The sequence below is a fragment of the Oncorhynchus tshawytscha genome, linkage group LG03 (genome assembly GCF_018296145.1).
Source record: "Oncorhynchus tshawytscha isolate Ot180627B linkage group LG03, Otsh_v2.0, whole genome shotgun sequence".
In the NCBI taxonomy this organism is placed as follows: Eukaryota; Metazoa; Chordata; class Actinopteri; order Salmoniformes; family Salmonidae; genus Oncorhynchus; species Oncorhynchus tshawytscha.
Window position 1 is genome coordinate 38076779 of NC_056431.1, and position 21454 is coordinate 38098232.

General features: G+C 40.3%; 1 protein-coding gene across 1 annotated transcript in view; it reads left to right on the plus strand.

Annotated features, from left to right (window-relative positions):
* Positions 1 to 21454, plus strand: part of LOC112235076 (inactive dipeptidyl peptidase 10) — a 188470-nt gene that overhangs the window by 118714 nt on the left and 48302 nt on the right. Inside the window, exons 10-14 of the mRNA XM_024403474.2 lie at positions 17897 to 17994; positions 18108 to 18231; positions 19074 to 19112; positions 19331 to 19438; positions 19690 to 19781. Coding sequence (XP_024259242.1) covers positions 17897 to 17994; positions 18108 to 18231; positions 19074 to 19112; positions 19331 to 19438; positions 19690 to 19781 — 461 coding nt within the window. The remainder of the gene's footprint in view (positions 1 to 17896; positions 17995 to 18107; positions 18232 to 19073; positions 19113 to 19330; positions 19439 to 19689; positions 19782 to 21454) is intronic.

Consider the following 21454-nt stretch of genomic DNA (forward strand, 5'->3'; position numbering starts at 1 on the left):
GTTTTGTAGGACCCTTGCTCGCACACACTCTTTCAGTTCTGCCAACAATTGTTATATAGGATTGAGGTCAGGGCTTTGTGATGGCCAATCCAATACCTTGACTTTGTTGTCCTTAAGCCATTTGTCCACAACTTTGTAAGTACTGCATGTTTGGGGTCATTGTCCATTTTGAAGACCCGTTTGCAACCAAGCTTTAACTTCCTGACTGATGTCTTGAGATATTGCTTCAATATATCCACATAATTTTCCTGCCTCATGATGCCATCTATATAGGAAAGTGCACCAGTCCCTCCTGCAGCAAAGCACCCCCACAACAGGATGCTGCTACCCCCGTGCTTCACAGTTGGGATGGTATTCTTCGGCTTGCAAGCCTCCCCCTTTTCCCTCCAGACATAACAATGGTCATTTTGGCCAAACAGTTCTATTTTTGTTTCATCAGACCAGAGGACATTTCTCCAAAAAGTCCGATCTTTGTCCCCATGTGCAGTTGCAAACTGTAGTCTGTCTTTTTTATGGCTGTTTTGGAGCAGTGGCTTCTTCCTTGCTGAGCGGCCTTTCAAGTTATGTAAATATAGGACTTGTTTCACTGTGGATATAGATACCTTTGTACCTGTTTCCTCCAGCATCTTCACAAGGTCCTTTGCTGTTGTCCTTGGATTGAATCGCACTTTTCGCACCAAAGAACGTTCATCTCCAGGAGACAGAACGCGTCTCCTTCCTGGGCAGGATGGCGGCTGCATCGTCCCATTGTGTTTACAGTTGCGTACTATCGTTTGTACAGATGAACGTGGTACCTTCAGGCATTTGGAAATTGCTCCCAAGGATGAACCAGACTTGTGGAGGTCTACAATTTTGTGGAGGTCTTGGCTGATTCCTTTTTTATTTCCCTGTGATGTCAAGCAAAGGGGCATTGCGTTTGAGGGTAGGCCTTGAAATACATCCACAGGTACACTTCCAATTGACTCAAATGATGTCAATTAGCCTATCAGAAGCTTCTAAAGCCATGATATCATTTTCTGGAATTTTCCAAGCTGTTTAAAGGCACAGTCAATTTAGTGTATTTAAACTTCTGACCCACTGGAATTGTGATACATTGAATGATAAGTGAAATAATCTGTCTGTAAACAATTGTTGGAAAAATTACTTGTGTTATACACAAAGTAGATGTCCTAACCAACTTGCAAAAACTATAGTTTGTTAACAAGAAATGTGTGGAGTGGTTGAAAAACGTCCAACCTAAGTGTATGTAAACCTCCGACTTCAACTGTATATATTTACACCAAAAATATATGAGGGATTGGAAATGATGCAGACAATTACATTGATGGAAGCAACAGTTGGCCTCCAACTGCTTTTAAATGCTAGTAAAACTAAATGCATGCTCTTCATCCGCTGGCTGCCCACACCCGCCAGCCCGACTAGCATCACTACTCTAGACGGTTCTGACTTAGAATATGTGGACAACTACAAATTCCTAGGTGTCTGGTTAGACTCTCCTTCCAGACTCACATTAAGCATCTCAAATCCAAAATTAAATCTAGAATCAGCTTCCTATTTTGCAACAAAGCCTCCTTCACTCATGCTGCCAAACATACCCTCGTAAAACTGACTATCCTACCAATCCTTGACTTCGGTGATGTCATTTACAAAATAGCCTCCAAACCCACTGGTTTCAGGTCATCAATAAGTCTTCGCTATGTAAAGCCCCACCTTATTTCAGCTCACTGGTCACCACAGCCCACCTGTAGCACGCGCTCCAGCAGGTATATTTCACTGGTCATCCCCAAAGCCAACACCTCCTTTGGCCACCTTTCCTTCCAGTTCTCTGCTGCCAATGACTGGAAGGAATTGCAAAAATCACTGAAGCTGGAGACTCATATCTCCCTCTCTAACTTCAAGCATCAGCTGTCAGAGCAGCTTACCGATCACTGTACCTGTACCCAGCCCATCTGTAAATAGCACACCCATCTACCTCACCCCACATTGTTATTTTTGTTGTTGTTGCTATTTTGCACCCCAGTATCTCTACTTGCACATCATCATCTGCACATCTATCACTCCAGTGTTAATTGCTAAATTGTAATTATTTTGCGTAATAACAGCTGGCCACCAAAACCGATCTGTGTGATGTGTCAGACTGGTGTCAGCAATAATGCTGTGAAGCCATCAAAAATGTGCAGACATTTAGAAACAAAGCATCCACATCTCAATTATAAACCAAACCATTTTTTAAACAGAAAAATGCTCAACCAAATAAAATGCTGCATTATAATTTCACAGACGTGAGTTTACTGAAGGCTCCATACTTACAGACGGCTATATCGGTCTGCTAATACAGGACTGGTAAAGGCCCAGTGCACTACTTTGATGGGGTCACATCTAAGCAAAACTCAGCTCAAATTAAAGGATTACTTCTTCCTCACAATCTGATCCACGCTCAGGAAAGCAGTAGATGGATCATCCATTCACCAGCACTGAAGAGACTCCACTTGTCACCTGTTCTGAATGATCAATTATTGAAGCTGTCCTGTGACCAAGGCCTGTGCTCTAGTTTTAATGAGATGTGCCTGTCCACATTTTGGCTGTTCAGCAGTGGAGAATACCTGCAACTCTGCGAGATGGCAGTGAAGACGTTAACCTCCTTTCATTCTACCTACTTATGTCAGACCAGCTTCTCCTCTCTTCCTGCAATAAAATCAAAATATCGCAACAGACTGACTGTTGAAAACACCTCTGGGGTGTCCCTGGCACAAAACAGTTGGCTGGCCTATACTGTAGGCTATAGGCCTAGGCTGTACGAAGAGCATGCTCGGCGGACAGGGCCAAGTTATGTTTTTAAGAAAATATACTTACTTCCCGAGTTTTTGCACTTCTGGGATGGTGTATATAAAACTAAAATACACTGCATTACACACTGAAATGGATAGGTGTTTCCAATCATGAGCCTGCCCTGTTCTTGCTGATGTAACCCTTTTGTGCTGCCTAACCAATGACTATGCTGTGTATGGTGGCACTTCGGGAGGAGAGTCAATTTGTAAAAAACAAAACAAAACAAATATATACTGTATGTGTGTGCGGACTAGGCCTATTGCTGTCCCGTTCAGCTTGAGAGAGAGCGTAAGGATGAAAAGGAGGACCGGAGGTAAGCTTGCTATTTGCTAGAATTTATTTTAATAAAAAACAATATGTTTTGTTGCCTATAATTAAGCTATTTATCAGAGTTATTGACCTCACAATAATCCATATTCAAGTAATTTACAAACATTACTACGAAGCAGAGACTGGTGCTGAAAGTAGGCTAACTTGAGAAGACCTAATCCATTTAAAAAGTCTAATTTAAATTTGACTTTAGGCTACCAACAACAAGAGGGCTTTGTGTTGTAACCTATTTCTTCCTATAAAAGAAATAAGAGGTAGATCTACCTATTTGACAGACTAAATTATAGTCTACTACCCATAGATTTTATCTGCCAATTCCTTCAGTCACCATGCACTCCTTAATAAATATCTCAGTGTCAGTGAAGAGCTTGGTGTGTTAAGTTAAAGCCAGGGCATGAATTGAAGGGGTATGTGAGGGTATTGTGGCTTTTGTTAAAGAAAAAATGACCAAAATAGACATCTCATTCCAAAATCATGGGCATTAATATGGAGTTGGTCCCCCCTTTGCTGCTGTAACAGCCTCTACTATTCTCTTCTGGAAACACGAGATGTTAGAACATTGCTGCAGGGACTTGCTTCCATTCAGCCACAAGAGCATTAGTGAGGTCGGGCACTGATGTTGGGCGATTAGGCCTGGCTCGCAGTCGGTCTTCCTATTCATCCAAAAGGTGTTTGATGGGGTTGAGGACAGGGCTTTGTGCAGGCCAGTTAAGTTCTTCCACACCAATCTCTACAAACCATTTCTGTATGGACCTCACTTTGTGCAGGTGGGCATTGTCATGCTGAAACAGGAAAAGGGGCTTCTCCAAACTGTTGTCTCAAATTGGAAACACAGAATTGTCTAGAATGTTATTGTATGCTGTAGCGTTAAGATTTCCCTTCACTGGAATTAATGGGCCAAGCCCGAACCATGAAAAACAGCCCCAGACTATTATTCCTCATCCACCAAACTTTACAGTTGGCACTATGCATTGGGGCAGGTAGCGTTCTGCTGGCATCGGCCAAACACAGATTTGTCCGTCAGACTGCCAGATGGTGAAGTGTGATTCATCACTCCAGAGAATGCATTTCCACTGCTTGAGAGTCCAATGGCGACGAGTTTTACACCACTCCAGCCGACGCTTGAATTGCACATGGTGATCTTAGGCTTGTGTGCGGCTACTCGGCCATGGAAATCCATTTCACGAAGCCCCCCATGAACAGTTATTGTGCTGATGTTGCTTCTAGATTCAGTTTGAAACTCGGTAGTGAGTGTTGCAAACGAGGACAGACGATTTTTATGCTCTATGCTCTTCACCACTCGGCGGTGGCGTACTGTGAGCTTGTGTGGCCTACCACTTCGCGGCTGAACCATTGTTGCTTCTAGACGTTTCCACTTCAGTTGATTGGGGCAGCTCTAGCAGGGCCGAAATCCGACGAACTGACTTGTTGGAAAGGTGGCATCCTATGAAGTTGAAGTTGAAAGTCGCTGAGCTCTTCAGTACGAAGCATTCTGCTGCCAATGTTTGTCTATGTTTGTCTATGGAGATTGCATGGCGGTGTGCTCGGTTTTATAGCCGAATCCTCTAATTTGAAGGGGTGTCTACATACTTTTGTATTTATGGTGTGGCTAAATGCATAGGCGTACCCCTTGTTAACTTAAGATTTTGAAAAAAAAACGTTGTACCTGATTATATAATGTACCTGATTATATAATGCAATCTTTAACGACACTTTAATCCACAGCTAGAAACAAGCTGTAAAATGCTGGGGAAAGACATGACTCCGATGCATATGACATTCAAAGGCTGCACTACAACTTTGGAAGGAAAATGTACTTTGCTTGGGAAGTAATGGTTCTGTCACTGTCAATTGACATTTAACATTTCAACAGGCTATTAAACAACGTACTACCTCTATATCAGTCAGGAGCAAGCAGGTAGCCTAAGAAGGAATTTAGGCTATATTATTATGATTTCAAGGCTATAGCCAGCCTTTTAAGAAATCAATTGTGAAGCATTTGTAACAAGCTACAGGCTGGCAGGAGCGTTCAGCATTTCATCAACACATCGTCAACAGTACTTCAAAAACATGCTTATAAATGTAGCATTTAGGCAAAATAAAATGACTTTATCGGTATTAAATAATAATTAAACAAAAAATGCCTTATTAGGCTATGTAGTCATTCTACAGTGCCTTTTAATTCACTTTTAGAATCACGAGTTTGGCCAGTCGGGGGATCATGTGGTGAGCTATGCATGTCTAGTGCATTAATTTAGCCTAGCAGATGCTCTTATATTCCCATGCCCTAATCACAGTCAACACAAATGTTGTGTGTAGCAACAATATTGTGGAATAAAATATATTAAATTAGGAAAATTATAGTTTCCCAAATGAAAAAAAGTTGATGATATGAGGTGGCTGTGTTAAACAAGGAATTGCTTTTTTCGCGAAATCATTGATGATCAGATACTCATGTTTTAACTGGTTTGGTTGAGCTAAATGTCTACCGTTGATAGACAACTTTAGCATGGTTCCAAACTTAGACTATCCTCTTTTTTAACAATAGCCTTTATAAAAATCAAAAGCTGCAGTATGCGCTCATTCGTTGTCATGCTCAGTTGTGGTACTAAAAAAGATTTAGCTTCTCTCCATTTATAAAAGGCCATTTTTTTCTCAGAACACAAAAAATATGATAGATTCATGCAGTGCTTTTATTATAATGGATATCTGTTCACCCTTGTCTGTGATGGTCTACGAATCCACAACCTTCTGGCTACTTTGCCATGTAATGCTTACAAAACGAATAACAGCTTCATATCTAAGGCTTTGGTCTGTCCTAGGAGTGAGGATAAATTGTAGGCCTGTTATCCGCTATCCTCTTTATGTTTCAGTTATTTGTCTTTTTCAAGCGTTCAGGGAGGGTTGGGTAAAAATGTATTTTAATAAAGGGAGGGCCATCTCTTTTCATTTCAGAGAAATCCAATTTTCCCCAGGCGTCCCTCATTATAAATAACATTGTCACTGCATTCCCGTTTGAATAGATTTTGATTGGAGTGGACCCTCTTGCTTTGCCTTTTCCTCTCTGGTTTTGTCAACAAAATCATTTGTTGTGAACAAAAATTTGACCAGCAAAGTACAGACAGCTAGCCAGCTACTGTTCAATTGTTGATTAGTGAACAAGGTTAATTCATTGAATGCAGATGGTTGTGAAATTTCTACTCAACTTCCTTTTTTATGTATTGAGAAATATGGTTATATAGTGGTTATATATGGTTATATAGTCAAATAGGCTACCTATATTGGCCCAAAGATAATAGATTCCTTGCAGAAGAGATTCTGCTTCCACGTGCAAATCTTTTTACTTCTCTGGTGTAGCAGGTAAAATTACTGTGCTGAGTCCTGTTCACGGTTTGCGCACGCGTAATACCGGTGTCGTTCCTCTGTGAGAACAATGTAGTTACATAGGATGTACTTTTTTACATTTGTTTGTCATTTAGCAGATGCTCTGATCCACAGCCTTCATAATGTATTTATACCCTTCACTTACTCCACATTTTCTGTTACAGCCTGAAATAAAAATGAATTAAATAGATTTGTTTTTCTCACCCATCTACACACAATACACCATAATTACAAACTGAAAACATGTTTTTAGACATATTTGCAAATCTAATTCGCATACAGTACCAGTCAGAAGTTTAGACACACCTACTCATTCCAGGGTTTTTATTTATTTGTACTATTTTCTACTATGAAATAATCATGTAGTACCCCAAAAAAGTGTTCTTCAAACTAGCCACCCTTTGCTTTGATGACAGCTTTGCAGACTTTCTCAACCAGCTCAATGAGGTAGTCACCTGGAATACATTTCAATTAACAGGTGTGCCTTCTTAAATGTTAATATGTGGAATTAATGTCCTTCTTAATGCATTTGAGCCAATCAGTTGTGTTGTGACATGATAGGTGTGGTATACAGAAGATAGCCCTATTTGGTAAAATACCAAGCCCATATTATGGCAACCACAGCTCAAATAAGCAAAGAGACATTACAGTCCAATATTACTTTAAGATATGAAGATCAGTCAATGCAGAACATTTCAAGAACTTTGAAAGTTTCAAGTGCAGTCGCGAAAACCATCAAGCGCTATGATGAAACCGGCTCTCATGAGGACCGCCACAGCAAATGAAGACCCAGAGTTACCTCTGCTGCACAGGATAAGTTCATTAGAGTTACCAGCCTCAGAAATTTCAGCCCAAATAAATGCTTCACAGAGTTCAAGTAACAAACACATCTCAACATCAGCTGTTCAGAGAAGGCTGTGTGAATCAGGCCTTCATGGTCAAATTGTTGCAAAGAAACCACTACTAAAGAACACTATTAAGAAGAAGTGACTTGCTTGGGTCATGAAACATGAGCAACGGACATTAGACCGGTGGAAATCTGACCTTTGGTCTAATGAGTCAAAATTTGAGATTTTTGGTTCCAACCGCCGTGTCTTTGTGAGACGCAGAGTTGGTGAACGGATGATATCTGCATGTGTGGTTCCCACCATGAAAGCATGGAGGAGGAGGTTTGATAGCGTGGGGTGCTTTGCTTTTTACACCGTCAGTGACTTATTTAGAATTCAAGGCACCCTTAACCAGCATGGCTACCACATTATTCTGCAGCGATACGCCATCCCATCTGGTCTCCCATCTGAAGCTGGATGAGAGAATGCCAAGAGTGTGCAAAGCTGTCATCAAGGCAAAGGGTGGCTACTTTGAAGAATCTCAAATGTAAAATATATTTATTTTTGTTTAACACTTTTTTGGTTCCTATTTGATTCCATTTGTGTTATTTCCTAGTATTGATCTTTTCATTATTATTCTACAATCTAGAAAATAGTAAAAATAAAGAATAATTGTGTCAACTTTTGACTGGTACTGTAGATTAAAATAATAATTTAAATATTTCAATGGTGTTTCAATATTAGGAAGGTTTTTCCTAACGTGTGCAGTGTATATGTAATACAAAAGCTATAGAGACAAAGTTATAGTAAAAATAAAGAAAAACCCTTGAATGAGTAGGTGTGTCCAAACTTTTGACTGGTACTGTAAGTGTTCACACCCGTGAGTCAATACATGTACATATGGCAGCAATTACAGCTGCGTGTCTTTCTGGATAAGTCTCTAAGATCTTTGCAAACCTGGATTGTACAATATTTGCACAATCCTTCAAGCTCTGTCAAGTTGGTTGTTGAACATAACTAGACAGCAATTTTCGAGTCTTACCATAGAAAAAAACTCCCTAGAATACTCATAACATGATGCAGTCACCACTATGCTGGTGGGGGAAGGGTGGGTCGGGGTTCAGAAGATGTTCAAGCAGATGGTTCTAACTTCGGGGTGCCAAGACAGAGAAGAGCTTGGACTGGGCTGAGCAGGAGCTGCCCTCCCGTAATGGTGGTAGGGCCAAGTGACCAGAGGTAGTAGAATGGAGTGCTCGGGTTGGGGTGTATGGTTTGAGCATAGCCTGAAGGTAGGGAGGGGCAGTTACTCTTGCTGCTCCATACATAAGTACCATGTCCTTGTAGTAGATGCACGCTTCGACTGGAAGCCAGTTGAGTGTGCGGAGGAGCAGGTTGACATGGAAAGATAAATTGGGAAGGTTGAACACCAGGCGGTCTGTAGCGTTCTGGATAAATTGCTTGGGTTTGATGGTACAAGCGGGGAGACAGCCAACAGCGAGTTGTACTGGTCCAGATGGTAGAAGACAAGTGCCAGGATTGGGACCTGCACCACTTTCTGTGTGAGGTTGGGTCGTAATCTACGGATGTTGTAGAACATGAATATGCAGGAGCGAGTCAATGCTTTGATTTTTACAGAGAATGAGAGGGTGTTGTCCAGAATCACGCTAAGGTTCTTTGTACTCCACACCGTGGAGTTGTTAATCGTGATGGTAGGTCTTGGAGCGGGCACACCTTCCCAGGGAGGAAGAGCAGCTCCATCTTGTCGATGTTGAGCTTGACGTGGTGGGCCGACATCCAAGATGAGATATCTGTCAGGCAAGTAGAGATCTGTGTCACAACCTGGGTGTCAGAAGGGGGAAGGAGAAAAGTAGTTGAGTGTCATCCGCATAGTAATCATAGGAGAGACTATGTGAAGATATGACAGAGCCGATTGATTTGGTGTAGAGAGATAAGAGGAGAGGGCCTAGTTCCAATCCCTTGAGGAGACCAGTAGTGCGAGTATGTGGTGCAGACACAGATCCTCTCCACGTCACCTGTAGGAGAGGTCTGCCAGGTAGGAGGAAATCCAACGATGTGCAGAGCTTGAGACTCCCAGGCCTGAGAGGGTGGAGAGGAGGATCTGATGGTTCAGGGTGTCGAAGGCGGCGTATAGGTCAAGGAGGATGAGAACAGAGAAGAGAGAGTCAGATTTGGCAGTACGGAGAGCCTCAGTCACACAGAGAGGAGCAGTCTCGGTTATTTGACCCGCCTGACTGGTTAGTGTCAAGGAGATCATTCTGGGAGAGATCGAGAGAGAGAGTTGGTCAGAGACAGCACGGTCCACTGTTTTGGAAAGAAAAGAAAGAAAGGATACTGGTCTGTAGTTTTTGACATCAGAGGAGTTGAATGTTGGTTTCTTGGGGAGGGGAGCGACATTTTGAAGTCAGAGGGGACGCAGCCATTGTTCATGGATGAGTTGATGAGGGAAATTAGGAATGGGAGAAGGTCTCCAGAGATGGACCCTGAGAAGGGAAGAGGGAATAGGGTCGAGCGGGAAGGTTGTCTGACGGCCGAACCTCACTAGTCACAGGATTTCATCTGGAGAGAGAAGAAAGAGGTCAGGGTGTAGGGTAGTTCTGTATGAGTGGGAAAAGTGGACTCAATAGGCTGAGTGAATGAAGAGCAGATGTCGTCAACCTTCTTTTAAAAGTGGTTGACAAAGTCGTCCGTAGAGAGGAAGGTGGGATGGAGGGGGTGGAGGATTAAGGAGGGAGTAGGTGAGAAAGAGTGTCCTAGGGTTACAGGCAGAAGCTTCAAATTTAGTGATAGAAAGTGGCTTTTGCAGTGGATACAGAGGATGAGAAAGTAGAGAGGAGTGAGTGATAGGATGATAGGTCCTCTGGAAGTTTAGATTTCCTAATTTCCTTCATTTTCGCTCAGCTGCCCGCAGCACTATTCTGTAAACTCGCAATGAGTCACTCAGCCACTGAGCAGGAGGGGAGGGCCGAGCCACCTGGGAGGAAAGGGGACACTGCGAGTCATAGGATGCGGACGAGTGTAGTGTCGATACTAGTAATTATCATGTACCTACCCAGGAGCAAGCAACTGAATGTAACGTGAAACCCAGTAGGGTATGATCTTTATAATTACTATTTGGTTACAATATAACAGTCTTTGTAGAGAACAGGCTAACTGTAACGGCTTTCTTCCGTCAAAGGAGAGTCGGACCAAAATGCAGCGTGGTGGTTACTCATGTTCTTTAATGAAAAAATAGCGATACATGAAATAACTAAATAAATACAAAAACAACAAACGAAACGTGAAAACTTAATTACAGCCTATCTGGTGAACACTACACAGAGACAGGAACAATCACCCACAAAATACACAGTAAAACCCAGGCTACCTAAATATGGTTCCCAACGAGAATCACCTGACTCTGATTGAGAACCGCCTCAGGCAGCCAAGCCTATGCTAGACACACCCCTAATCAGCCACAATCCCAATGCCTACAAAAACCCCAATACGACAACACAATAAACCCATGTCACACCCTGGCCTGAACAAATAATTAAAGAAAACACAAAATACTAAGACCAAGGCATGACACTAACCAGAAGAAATTAGGAGACACGAGAACATTAGGTATAACCCTTTAAGTTACATTGAACTTACAATATTTAACAACCAACTCTGTAATTACAATGTTGTTACAAGGTATATACATGTATTTACAATGTACTTATCCAGGACCAAGAAACATAATGTAAAGTGAAGTGACATGTGCATTACTTTGTAGTTACAATGTAACAACATTTGCAGACAATAGGCAAACCAGGAAAAATAAGGAGACAGGAACATTTTGCAGTTAGCTGTTTCTTTAATAGATTTGACAAAGATTCATATTTAAACAATTTAAATTAAATTCCCCATTTCAGACAAAGCAATAACTTTGCAATCCTGGGTTGTAAAAGCTAGCTATCTATCTAGCATTTATTTCTCCATTATTCATTAATGTAGCTAGCTAGGCACTGGCACAATGTCAACACAATTTTTTAACAACACTTTTCACTGACTCGAATGTCATGAATCGTTTTTCCGAGTGACTCGTTAATTTGAGTCGTTCGTTCGATATGCTCGATATGCTTTTCTGAATACAGATGGATTCATATGCATACGTCCGGCTCAGCTGCTCCGGAGATCACCAAATGTCTATCATAAGTGCGCAGGAAAATAAATCTTCAGAACTGATAAATGATAATTAATAAATGCAATTAATTGATTACCGTATGTTATCAATGGACACAGGTTTCTAAAACATATACAGCCTGCCTCTGCTCAGCAAGCTTGAACTCGAGAACTAATCATTTCATTTCAGCGGATGCTGCTGTTCACAAACTAGATTGTGCTAATCTCCCTCGCGAGAGGCTTGTGGAATCATAATTCTTCAGGGTTTTTAGTTAATTGTTAACTAGTAGGTCTTGTCGACTCCTGCTTGCTCTGCGCATTACTGAATCAAATAAATGAAATGAGTTGAAAGATTTGTTCTTTTGAATGAACGAGATGAAAAGATCCCAGTCAGTAAAAAGAGCCGAACTTCCATCATAGTGAGAAAGTGTGTTGTCACTTCCTGGGGACAGCCTAGCGTTCTTCTGACTTCTTATTTTTCTTTGTTTGAATGTCCAAACATACAATGCCAGTCACTAAATAGTGAAGAAAAAGGTTACTAAATGTTTAGTTTTTTTTGTACGATTTTGTTGTTGTTCACCAGAAAATGACATCACACTGACCTCTCACCTCTCACACTCTGCAGCAAAGATCATGCGTACACTGACAAGATACATGTCTCTTGCCCTAATAATGGGAGTCATTCTCCACAAAGCGGCACGGCGGGCTGTCTAGCTCCCACCTATCCTTTCTTTGGATTGGTAGATACAGCGCAATATTGTCTTCCTTTTTTGAATATTCGATGAGGGTTGTTGACGTCAACTGCCTGTATTCAGTAGAGAGAAATGCTATGCTACTAGATCATGCCATGAATAAGCATAGCCATCTCACGACAACTCCGATAGTGTTTTTTCTCAAAGTTGCCTGCCGGGATGTCATGTGTCCTACTTATATCAATACACTCGCAACAACTTAAGCAACATGAAACTTCTATTCGACCAAATAAACCTCACGTAGCAAATAAGCCATTCATGTTTTTGTTGACCAAATTTGACACTCTCTCATTGACCTCCATACAATATACCAGATGTTGTCATAGGTTAGAGAGTTGGACTAGTAACCGGAAGGTTGCAAGTTCAAACCCCCGAGCTGACAAGGTACAAATCTGTCATTCTGCCCCTGAACAGGCAGTTAACCCACTGTTCCTAGGCCGTCATTGAAAATAAGAATTTGTTCTTAACTGACTTGCCTAGTTAAATAAAATAAATAAATAAATAAATAAAAATAGGAAGGCCCTAAAAATTGTCAAAGACTCCAGACTGATCTCTCTGCTACCACATGGCAAGCTGTACCGGAGTGCCAAGTCTAGGTCCAAAAGGCTCCTTAAGGATTGGTGTCCCGCTAGCAGGACAACTTCCGGTGAAACTGGAGGGCATGCAATTCAAATAAATTTTAATTGTTATTATTGCAATTAAATATTTTAGGTACATATAAGTATCTTATATCGGCTGAAAGCTCAAATTGTTGTTAATCTAACTGCACTGTCCAATTTACAGTAGCTATTACAGCGAAAACATGCCATGCGATTGTTTGAGGACGGCGCCCCACATCAAAATATTTTTTCCACCGGCACAGGTTTCATACATTCACACATAAAGATTAAATATTCACTTACTTTTTGAAAATCTTCCTCTGATTTGTCTCCCAAAGGGTCCCAGCGATAAAATGTAGTGTCATTTTGTTAGATAAAAATGCTTTGTATCCCTAAAAGTCTGTTTAGGTGACGCCTTCGATTTGAGTAATCCACTCGTTCAACTTGAAGCGAAAGGAATTTGAAAATCTACCCCTAAACTTTGTTTCAACAAGTCAAAATATGTTTGTATTTACTCCTCAGACACCCTAAAATGTAATCAAACTATAATATTTATTTTGGGAAAGAAGTATGTTCAATAGGAAACCGATTTTAGCACTTGCACAACTGCTGACACCCTGTGGAAGCCATAGGAATGGAGCTATTTTACAATATGAGCTTTCTCTTGCATTTCTAAGAGGACTGTCTCTAAAAAGAAAAATATGGTTGGTTTATCTTTGGATTTTATCCTACCATATCTATTGTGTTATATTCTCCTACATTATCTTAACATTTCTACTAACTTCAAAGTGTTTTCTTTCCAATGGCACCAATTATATGCATATATCCTGGCTTCAGGGCCTGAGCTACAGGCAGTTTGCTTTGGGCACGTCACTCAGGTGGAAATGGAGAAAAATTGACCTTATCCCTAAGTTAACAGCTTCTACCCTCATGCCATTAGACTGCTAAACTGTTAATTAAATGTCTACCCGGACTGTATGCATTGACCCCCTTTTTTACACTGCTGCTACTCGCTGTTTACTATCTATGCATAGTCACTTTACCTCTACCAACATGCAGGGCTGGGTTACTTTATAATCCATTACAATGATCAGTTACCTGTCCAAAATTGTAATCAGTAACGTAACTTTTGGATTACCTGAACTCAGTAACGTAATCTGATTACATTCTGTTACTTTTAGATTACTTTCCAATTAAGAGGCATTAGAAGAAGACAAAAATGTATGTTACCAATTGAACGACATCTATTGAATGATAAATCAATGTTAAAGTTTACATACCTGGCCATATATGGATGTACATTTTTTACTTTATGGGTAGGTTATGTTCTCTTCTAACCCATCGCTTTCTACTAATTGAATTGTATCGTTACATTATAAACCAAAGTCTTTCAGAATTCCAGTTATTCCCTTGATCTTCAAGAATAGGACTTGGAAATGTGGCAGTATAGATTAGCCAAATTGTTTTACCTGAGCATAACTTCAAAACTAAGGATTTATTAGCCAGCCTTACTCGGTTATTTATGATTTTGTTGTCATGGAGAACTGATTGAGCTCATTGATTCGAAAAATAAATGCTGCGCTCATGGAATGGCATGCTTTGAGCACTACTAAAAAGCGCTGAATGAATGCCATATTCTGCATTTGCTATAGGCCTGTTGTTTACCTTTTTGTTGGTGACAATTTGATATTGTCACCTTCTGACCTTAGTTCTGTTGTTATGTCTTTGTTTAGTATGGTCAGGGTGTGAGTTAGGTGGGTTGTCTATGTTCCTTTTTCTATGATTTGGGATTTCTGTGTTTGGCCTGGTATGGTTCTCAATCAGTTGTCCCTGATTGAGAACCATAATTAGGTAGCCTGGTTTCACTTTTGAGTTGTGGGTGATTATTTTCCGTGTTAGTGTTTGTGCCATACGGGACTGTTTTGTTGGTTTCACTTTGTTATTTTGTATTTTGTAGTGTTCAGTTTTACAATGGTGTCACGCCCTGGTCAAAGTATTTTGTGTTTATCTTTATGTATTTGGTCAGGCCAGGGTGTGGCATGGGGTTTTTGTAATTGTGGTGTGTTTGTCTTGGGGTTTTGGTGGTGGTATTGGGATTGTAGCTTAGTGGGTTGTCTAGCAAGGTCTATGGCTGTCTGGAGTGGTTCTCAATCAGAGGCAGGTGCTTATCGTTGTCTCTGATTGGGAACCATATTTAGGCAGCCATATTCTTTGAGTTTGTCGTGGGTGATTGTCCTTAGTGTCCTATGTGTACTCTCTGTTAGTTTGCACCAGATAGGCTGTTTCGGTTTCGTTTATTGTTTTGTGTAGTGTTCGTGTTTTCTTTGTTGTATTAAACATGGATCGCAATCGACACGCTGCAGTTTGGTCCGACTCTCCTTCATCACCACTAGAAAACCGTTACAAATGGACACTTACCACGCTGCAAATTGGTCAGAACTCTCGTACTCCTCGTCAGAAGAAGAGGACGAGCGTTACAGATATCTTGATAATATGCAGCTGTTTAAAGGGCAAACCCCCAAAGAAACAATAACAGAACGGCTGCCCAGCTTCTGTTTTGGTAAAAATCTAAGGGATGGGCCTGGAGAAATGTAACCACTCTCAGATTAATAGACAGAGCTATAGATGCAAGGACTGACTATACATGATATCAACATTAAGTCCAAAAATGGTTGTAGCAACTACAGATTGTCCCTTTAGTCTATCAAAAGTGTGCAAGTTAGAGCATGTGTCCATTTAGGCCTATTATTATAATTTTTTTATCAGCATGAATTAGATTGAGCAATAAAAGCCCCACTTTTATTCCATAGGCTGGGATCCTCACTATGCAGCTGTGGTAAGAGCGCATTTTGCACTGGCTGTCCACTGGTTTCAAAACAATGATTGATAGGCAGCTTAAATTTCTTGAATTCAACCATTCTTTGGTTCAAATACACATTTAGATTTGTGAACAGCCATCCACAACACCCACAATCCGTAAAGCGCAAATAGCTAAATGAGAGAGCAGCAGTGTGATTCACATCAATGTCCTATGTAGATATCAATAATAAGTGATAACAGTATCGCCGTAGACAACACCACTGTTGTCATCCTTACCTCCAAGCGTTTATTTAAATTGGATCATCTTTGGATGCCGACAGCAGTCGCACCATTGGAAGACCTAGCTTGGACTGTAGCTCTTTTCCCGCGATCTATCAAACCCATTTGGTGTGTCATCATGGTGGTCTCTGACTTGTGGTCAGACTCACTCAGCTGGAACAAACTTAAACTTGTGCCTTTTTTCAATGCTGATTTGATTGTCATTGAGAAAACAAAGTGTCAAAGATTATTTTTCACAAACATCCTTCCTAAATTTCAAAGTAATCCTAGAAATAATCATCTTAGTTTTTCAAAAGTATCTGTAATCTGATTACAATATTTTTGCTGGTAACGTAACCAATTACAGTTTATTTGTAACCCTTACATGTAACATATTGGATGTAATCCGTTACTCCCCAACATGTACATATTACCTCAATTACTTCGACTAACCTGTACCCCCGCACATTGACTCGGTACAGGTACCCCCTGTATATACCTTGTTATTGTTATCTTCTTGTTATTTTCTTGTGTTACCTTTTTCTTACTTCAGGTTATTTGATTTTTTCTTTATTTTTTTCACTAATATTTTCTTACTTACTTAAAAAAAAATTCTGCATTGTTGGTTAACTAAATGTTTCATACATTTTATGAAGATTTTGTAACGTGCGTTGACACTGTGCCTGTGCTTAGCTAGCTGCTCGCTAGCTACATTAATGAATAAGGGGGAAATGCTAGCTCACTAGCTTTACCACCTTGTCTTACTTATTTTTACTAACTAAAATAGTTATTGCTTTGAGTCTGAAATGGATAATTGAATTTGAAAGGTTTGAATATGAATCTTTGGCAAATCCATTGAACATTGTAAGTACAATCATCCATTTACATTGATACAAAGTCATAAGAAAATTCACTTCACTTTACATGATGCTTACTCCTGGGTAAGTACATTGTAAATACATGTATATCTCCTGTAACAACATTGTAATTACAGCTGTTAATGGTTTATACATTTTAAGTAGAATGTAACTAAAAGGGTTATGCCTAATGTTCTCCAGTCTCCTCTATTTTCTGTCTGCAAAAGTTATATTCTAACTACATGGTAATAAAGGTTATACCCTACTGGGTTTCACTTTACATGAAGTTGCTTGAACACATTGTTATTACATTACATTTGATTGGGGATAGCCTTTGAGCCAGGTCATAACATAGAAATAAACTAATTGAAACTGACCGGTAGTTAATGACAATTGTTGCAAACAGACCCTAGCCTATCTATCAACCCTGGTATTGCATGTGTATTCGATGGCAGTGGCACCTTGTAACAAGGTCAGATTTTGGTTTGCGTTATTAACATGGTAATTCACAGGTAACTTTCAGACTTGTAATTACAAAACATTTGTTGCATTGTGGAACAAGAAAATGTGTAACATCAGTAAACTCATGCGGAGTAACCGTCAGCAAGTGGATATGTAAATACACATTTCAAATTGTGCAATAACTGCTAGCGCTACAACCTTCTTACCATGTAATTACATAGTAACACCTATTACTACAGTTTTTACGGTGTAGTTAAAAAGTAATAGGGGCAACTTTATGGAAAGCGTTACCAATATTTGTATCACCATTCGATGAAATTGGTTTGTATTGTGTAATGACATACTGTAGCTATTATTCATATATTGTCAGGGCATGTGTTAAATAATTCTTGTTTATCATTATCATCCATTGTTGGGGATGTTTTGGAGGTGGGTTATTATGTAGGTACATACACTGTATAATATTGCTCTACATAATTACAATGTAATTATACAATGTTTAGCTTAGTTGATATAGTGATTGTAATGTGTGGTATTTTTCTTTATGATTCATCTTTGATTTATCATATGTAGTGGTGCTACAGTATCTAAAAAACGTACTCTGTTTTCAGGCGGGCCAACCAAACCCCACAGTGAAGTTATACGTGGTGAATTTGTACGGGCCGACCCATACTCAGGAGCTCACACCACCAGACAGCCTCAAAATAAGGTGTGATACATAATGATCATGAAAACAATAATGAAGACAAATCTTGGAAAGATTTCTTTTTGGAGAGACAAGGTTATTTTCAATCAATAATAACTGGTTGTACTCTCTCGTAGGGAGCACTATGTAGCCATGGTCAAGTGGATCAGTAAAACCAAGACAACGGTCAGGTGGATGAGCCGTGCCCAGAATGTGTCAATCCTGACCGTGTGTGACACCACCACAGGGGCCTGTGTTAAGGTGAGAATAATGGCATTCTGTGTATGGAGTGTGTGGGGGGGGGGGGGTTTGTTACACTCCCAGTGGTGGGTCATTATGTTATATTGGCAGTGGGAGGAGAGAGCAGACAATGCACTGACTGTTATTGCTATGCTACTGTACCAAAGGGAAAGAGAGTGTTGACTCGAATGCCTCATCTGAAAGTACTGTACGAGTTCTATATCAATAGTTTACAGTATGGGCTTAGCACCTGTTGTGTTGTTTGGTGTGCTTTTTACTATGCATGCTAAAGGGTGCTTGTAAAGGGGTGTATGCACGTTCTGTTTATCCACCATTTTGAAGAAGAAGATTATCTCGTGGCATTTATCAGATAAACACACTATAAATCACATGAATTATTCTATAATTTTTTTCTGGGAAGCTTTTATCATCTCATAGAACTGTTTTCATGAACACTAAAGTAAAGATTTATCCTTCCCACAATTTGTTTTGATTGCAGAGTGTTATTATAAGCTTTGTCTGGAACAGGGCAGAGCAGCAGTCCCCTGTGGGGAAAGCGTGGCAGTCTGTGGGAAACTGTTCAGTTTGACTGTTCCAGGGTCAGGCCCCACAGATGGCTAGAGCACAACAGAACAGGCTCTCCAGCCAAGAAGCTGCTTTCCCTGGGCCCGGACTCATCTTCTCTGCCAGGGCTTTTGTCCTTGTCTGCAATGGGTTTAAATGAAAGAGCACATATTCCGACATTTTAATGTATTGGGGAAGAAAGGGAATTGGATGATTTTGAAGGGGTTTGGGCTGTCTTGTGGAATGGTTAATTGGTTAAAACGGGACATACTATTAACATTTTGGTCTTTCTATTTCAGAGGCATGAGGAGACCTCAGAGCTCTGGCTTTCCAAGCAGGTAAAACATCTTAACTCCTGTAAAGTCAGTCATGGTCAAACACATCAAATCAAAGTTCCATTCCATTTAATTCAATAGATCTTTATTGTGCACATTGTTACTGATTGGCCTAAAATGCCAAGACATGAATATTACTAGTCTATTATACACAATCTCTGTGGTCCATATAATGGTCATAACACTCAAAAGTAAAATGTTTGCTATGTTTGTTTCTACAGAACCAGGAACCAGTGTTCTCCAGGGATGGCAGCAGATTCTTCCTGACAGTGCCCGTCAAGCAAGGCGGGCGCGGAGAGTTCCATCACATCGCCATGTTCACCACACAGGTATAGGATCAAGTCGCCATGGTTAAGTCGCCCCCACTGAACCGATGGGGGTCACTCATGTCACCGTGGTTACCACTCAAAGTGTTCCGTTGCTATAGTTTCCACCGTGGTGAGGGTAATGTCTCTGTGGTTACAGAACAAGAAGTGGGGGTCATGCTGATGATGATGAATAAGTCGTTTTTATATATATGTACTATGTAAGACTCTTCTAATTGTTTATTTCCTGTGCCTGTTCCCCTTCCTTCCTCCAGTTCAGAGCAGATCAAAATGAAGTCCGCCATCTTACGTCAGGGAACTGGGAAGTAACTAAGATCCTGGCCTATGATGAGAGCAACGACAACATGTGAGTGTCTCTTCTGGGCTGTGCATAATATATGAATAATGAGGATTCAGGTATTGTGCATACAGTGGTTCTTCCTTTAAAAGTTGCGTCATACTGCAGCACACCTTGCGGGCTGCAGAAGAATTCTATGAAACATTATTTAATTGTCAGCCATTATTACCATTAATGCTAGTTAGTGCTAGTTTGACCACCAGAGGGCATCTTTGAGAAGCATTTGATAGCCTTCAATATTGGCTGTATGAGTGAATTTAAAAACTTTTTTGTAAGAACATAGTATATGGGATTGATTTTAAGAAATGTAGATGAATTAATTTGATTAATATTATGGTGTTTCTATTCCAAGAAAAACGAAACCCTCAAGGTTTACATTAGTTTGGACCGGAAAATATGGCGCTGTACAACGTTACGGTTGGGAGTAGGCTACAGTACTAAGAGCATAACATTTTCACATCCTAATTGTAGTCTAACCAACACCCAAACAGAAATGTTGATATTAATAATAATCGCTTTGTTTAAAAAAAATTACGATATTTTGGAGATGATTTCATTTTCAAATAACCTAAAGTGAGCGAGAGCCATTCTTGAACATGGAGTGAGACATTCTCACTAATGTGTAAATAAAGCCAGTTTGTTATTCAGAAAGATTTATTTCTGTTTTTAGAGGGTGAGAAACAAAAAGCCCACCGTCGCCTAATGGGTCTCCCAGTTGCGGCCGGCACGGGTATGGAACCAGCATCTGTAGCATCGCCGTTTGCACTGTGATGCAGTGTCTTAGACCACTGTGCCACTCGGGAGGCCCCATCTGCAATGTTTCTAATGCTGATCAAATGCCTTACACAAAGTATCAAGGTACAGAGGTGTTGGCAATTGTCTATTGTCCTGATAACAACCCATAATGGGCTATTATAAAACATGATGTCCAGGTCAGGATATCCAAAACATTTATTTATTTAAGTCTATCAGAAAGAAGGTTGGTACTTACTTATTTTGATCCAAAGCCATGAATGAATGAGTCACTCAGCTTTATGTAGGTGCTGAGGCTATATGACTGCGCCATCAACTTGATTATTTAACAGACATCACTTGCTTATATTCAGTCAACACATACAGTTGAAGTCGGAAGTTTACATGCATACAGTTTTTCACAATTCCTGACATTTAATGCAAGTAAAATTGGCTGTTTTAGGTCAGTTAGGATCACCACTTTATTTTAAGAATGTGAAATGTCAGAATAATAATAGAGAGAATTATTTATTTAAGCTTTTAATTATTTCATCACATTCCAGGGGGGCAGAAGTTTACATACACTCAATTAGTATTTGTTAGCATTGACTTTAAATGTTTTAACTTGGGTCAAACGTTTCGGGTAGCCTTCCACAAGCTTCCCACAATAAGTTGGGTGAATTTTGGCCTACTCCTCCTGACAGAGCTGGTGTAACTGAGTCAGGTTTGTAGGCCACCTTGCTCGCACACACTTTTTCAGGTCTGCCCACACATTTTCTGTAGGATTAAGGTCAGGGCTTTGTGATGGCCACTCCAATACCATGACTTTGTTGTCCTTAAGCCATTTTGCCACAACTTTGGAAGTATGCTTGGGGTCATTGTCCATTTGGAAGACCCATTTGCAACCAAGCTTTAACTTCTTGACTGATGTCTTGAGATGTTGCTTCATT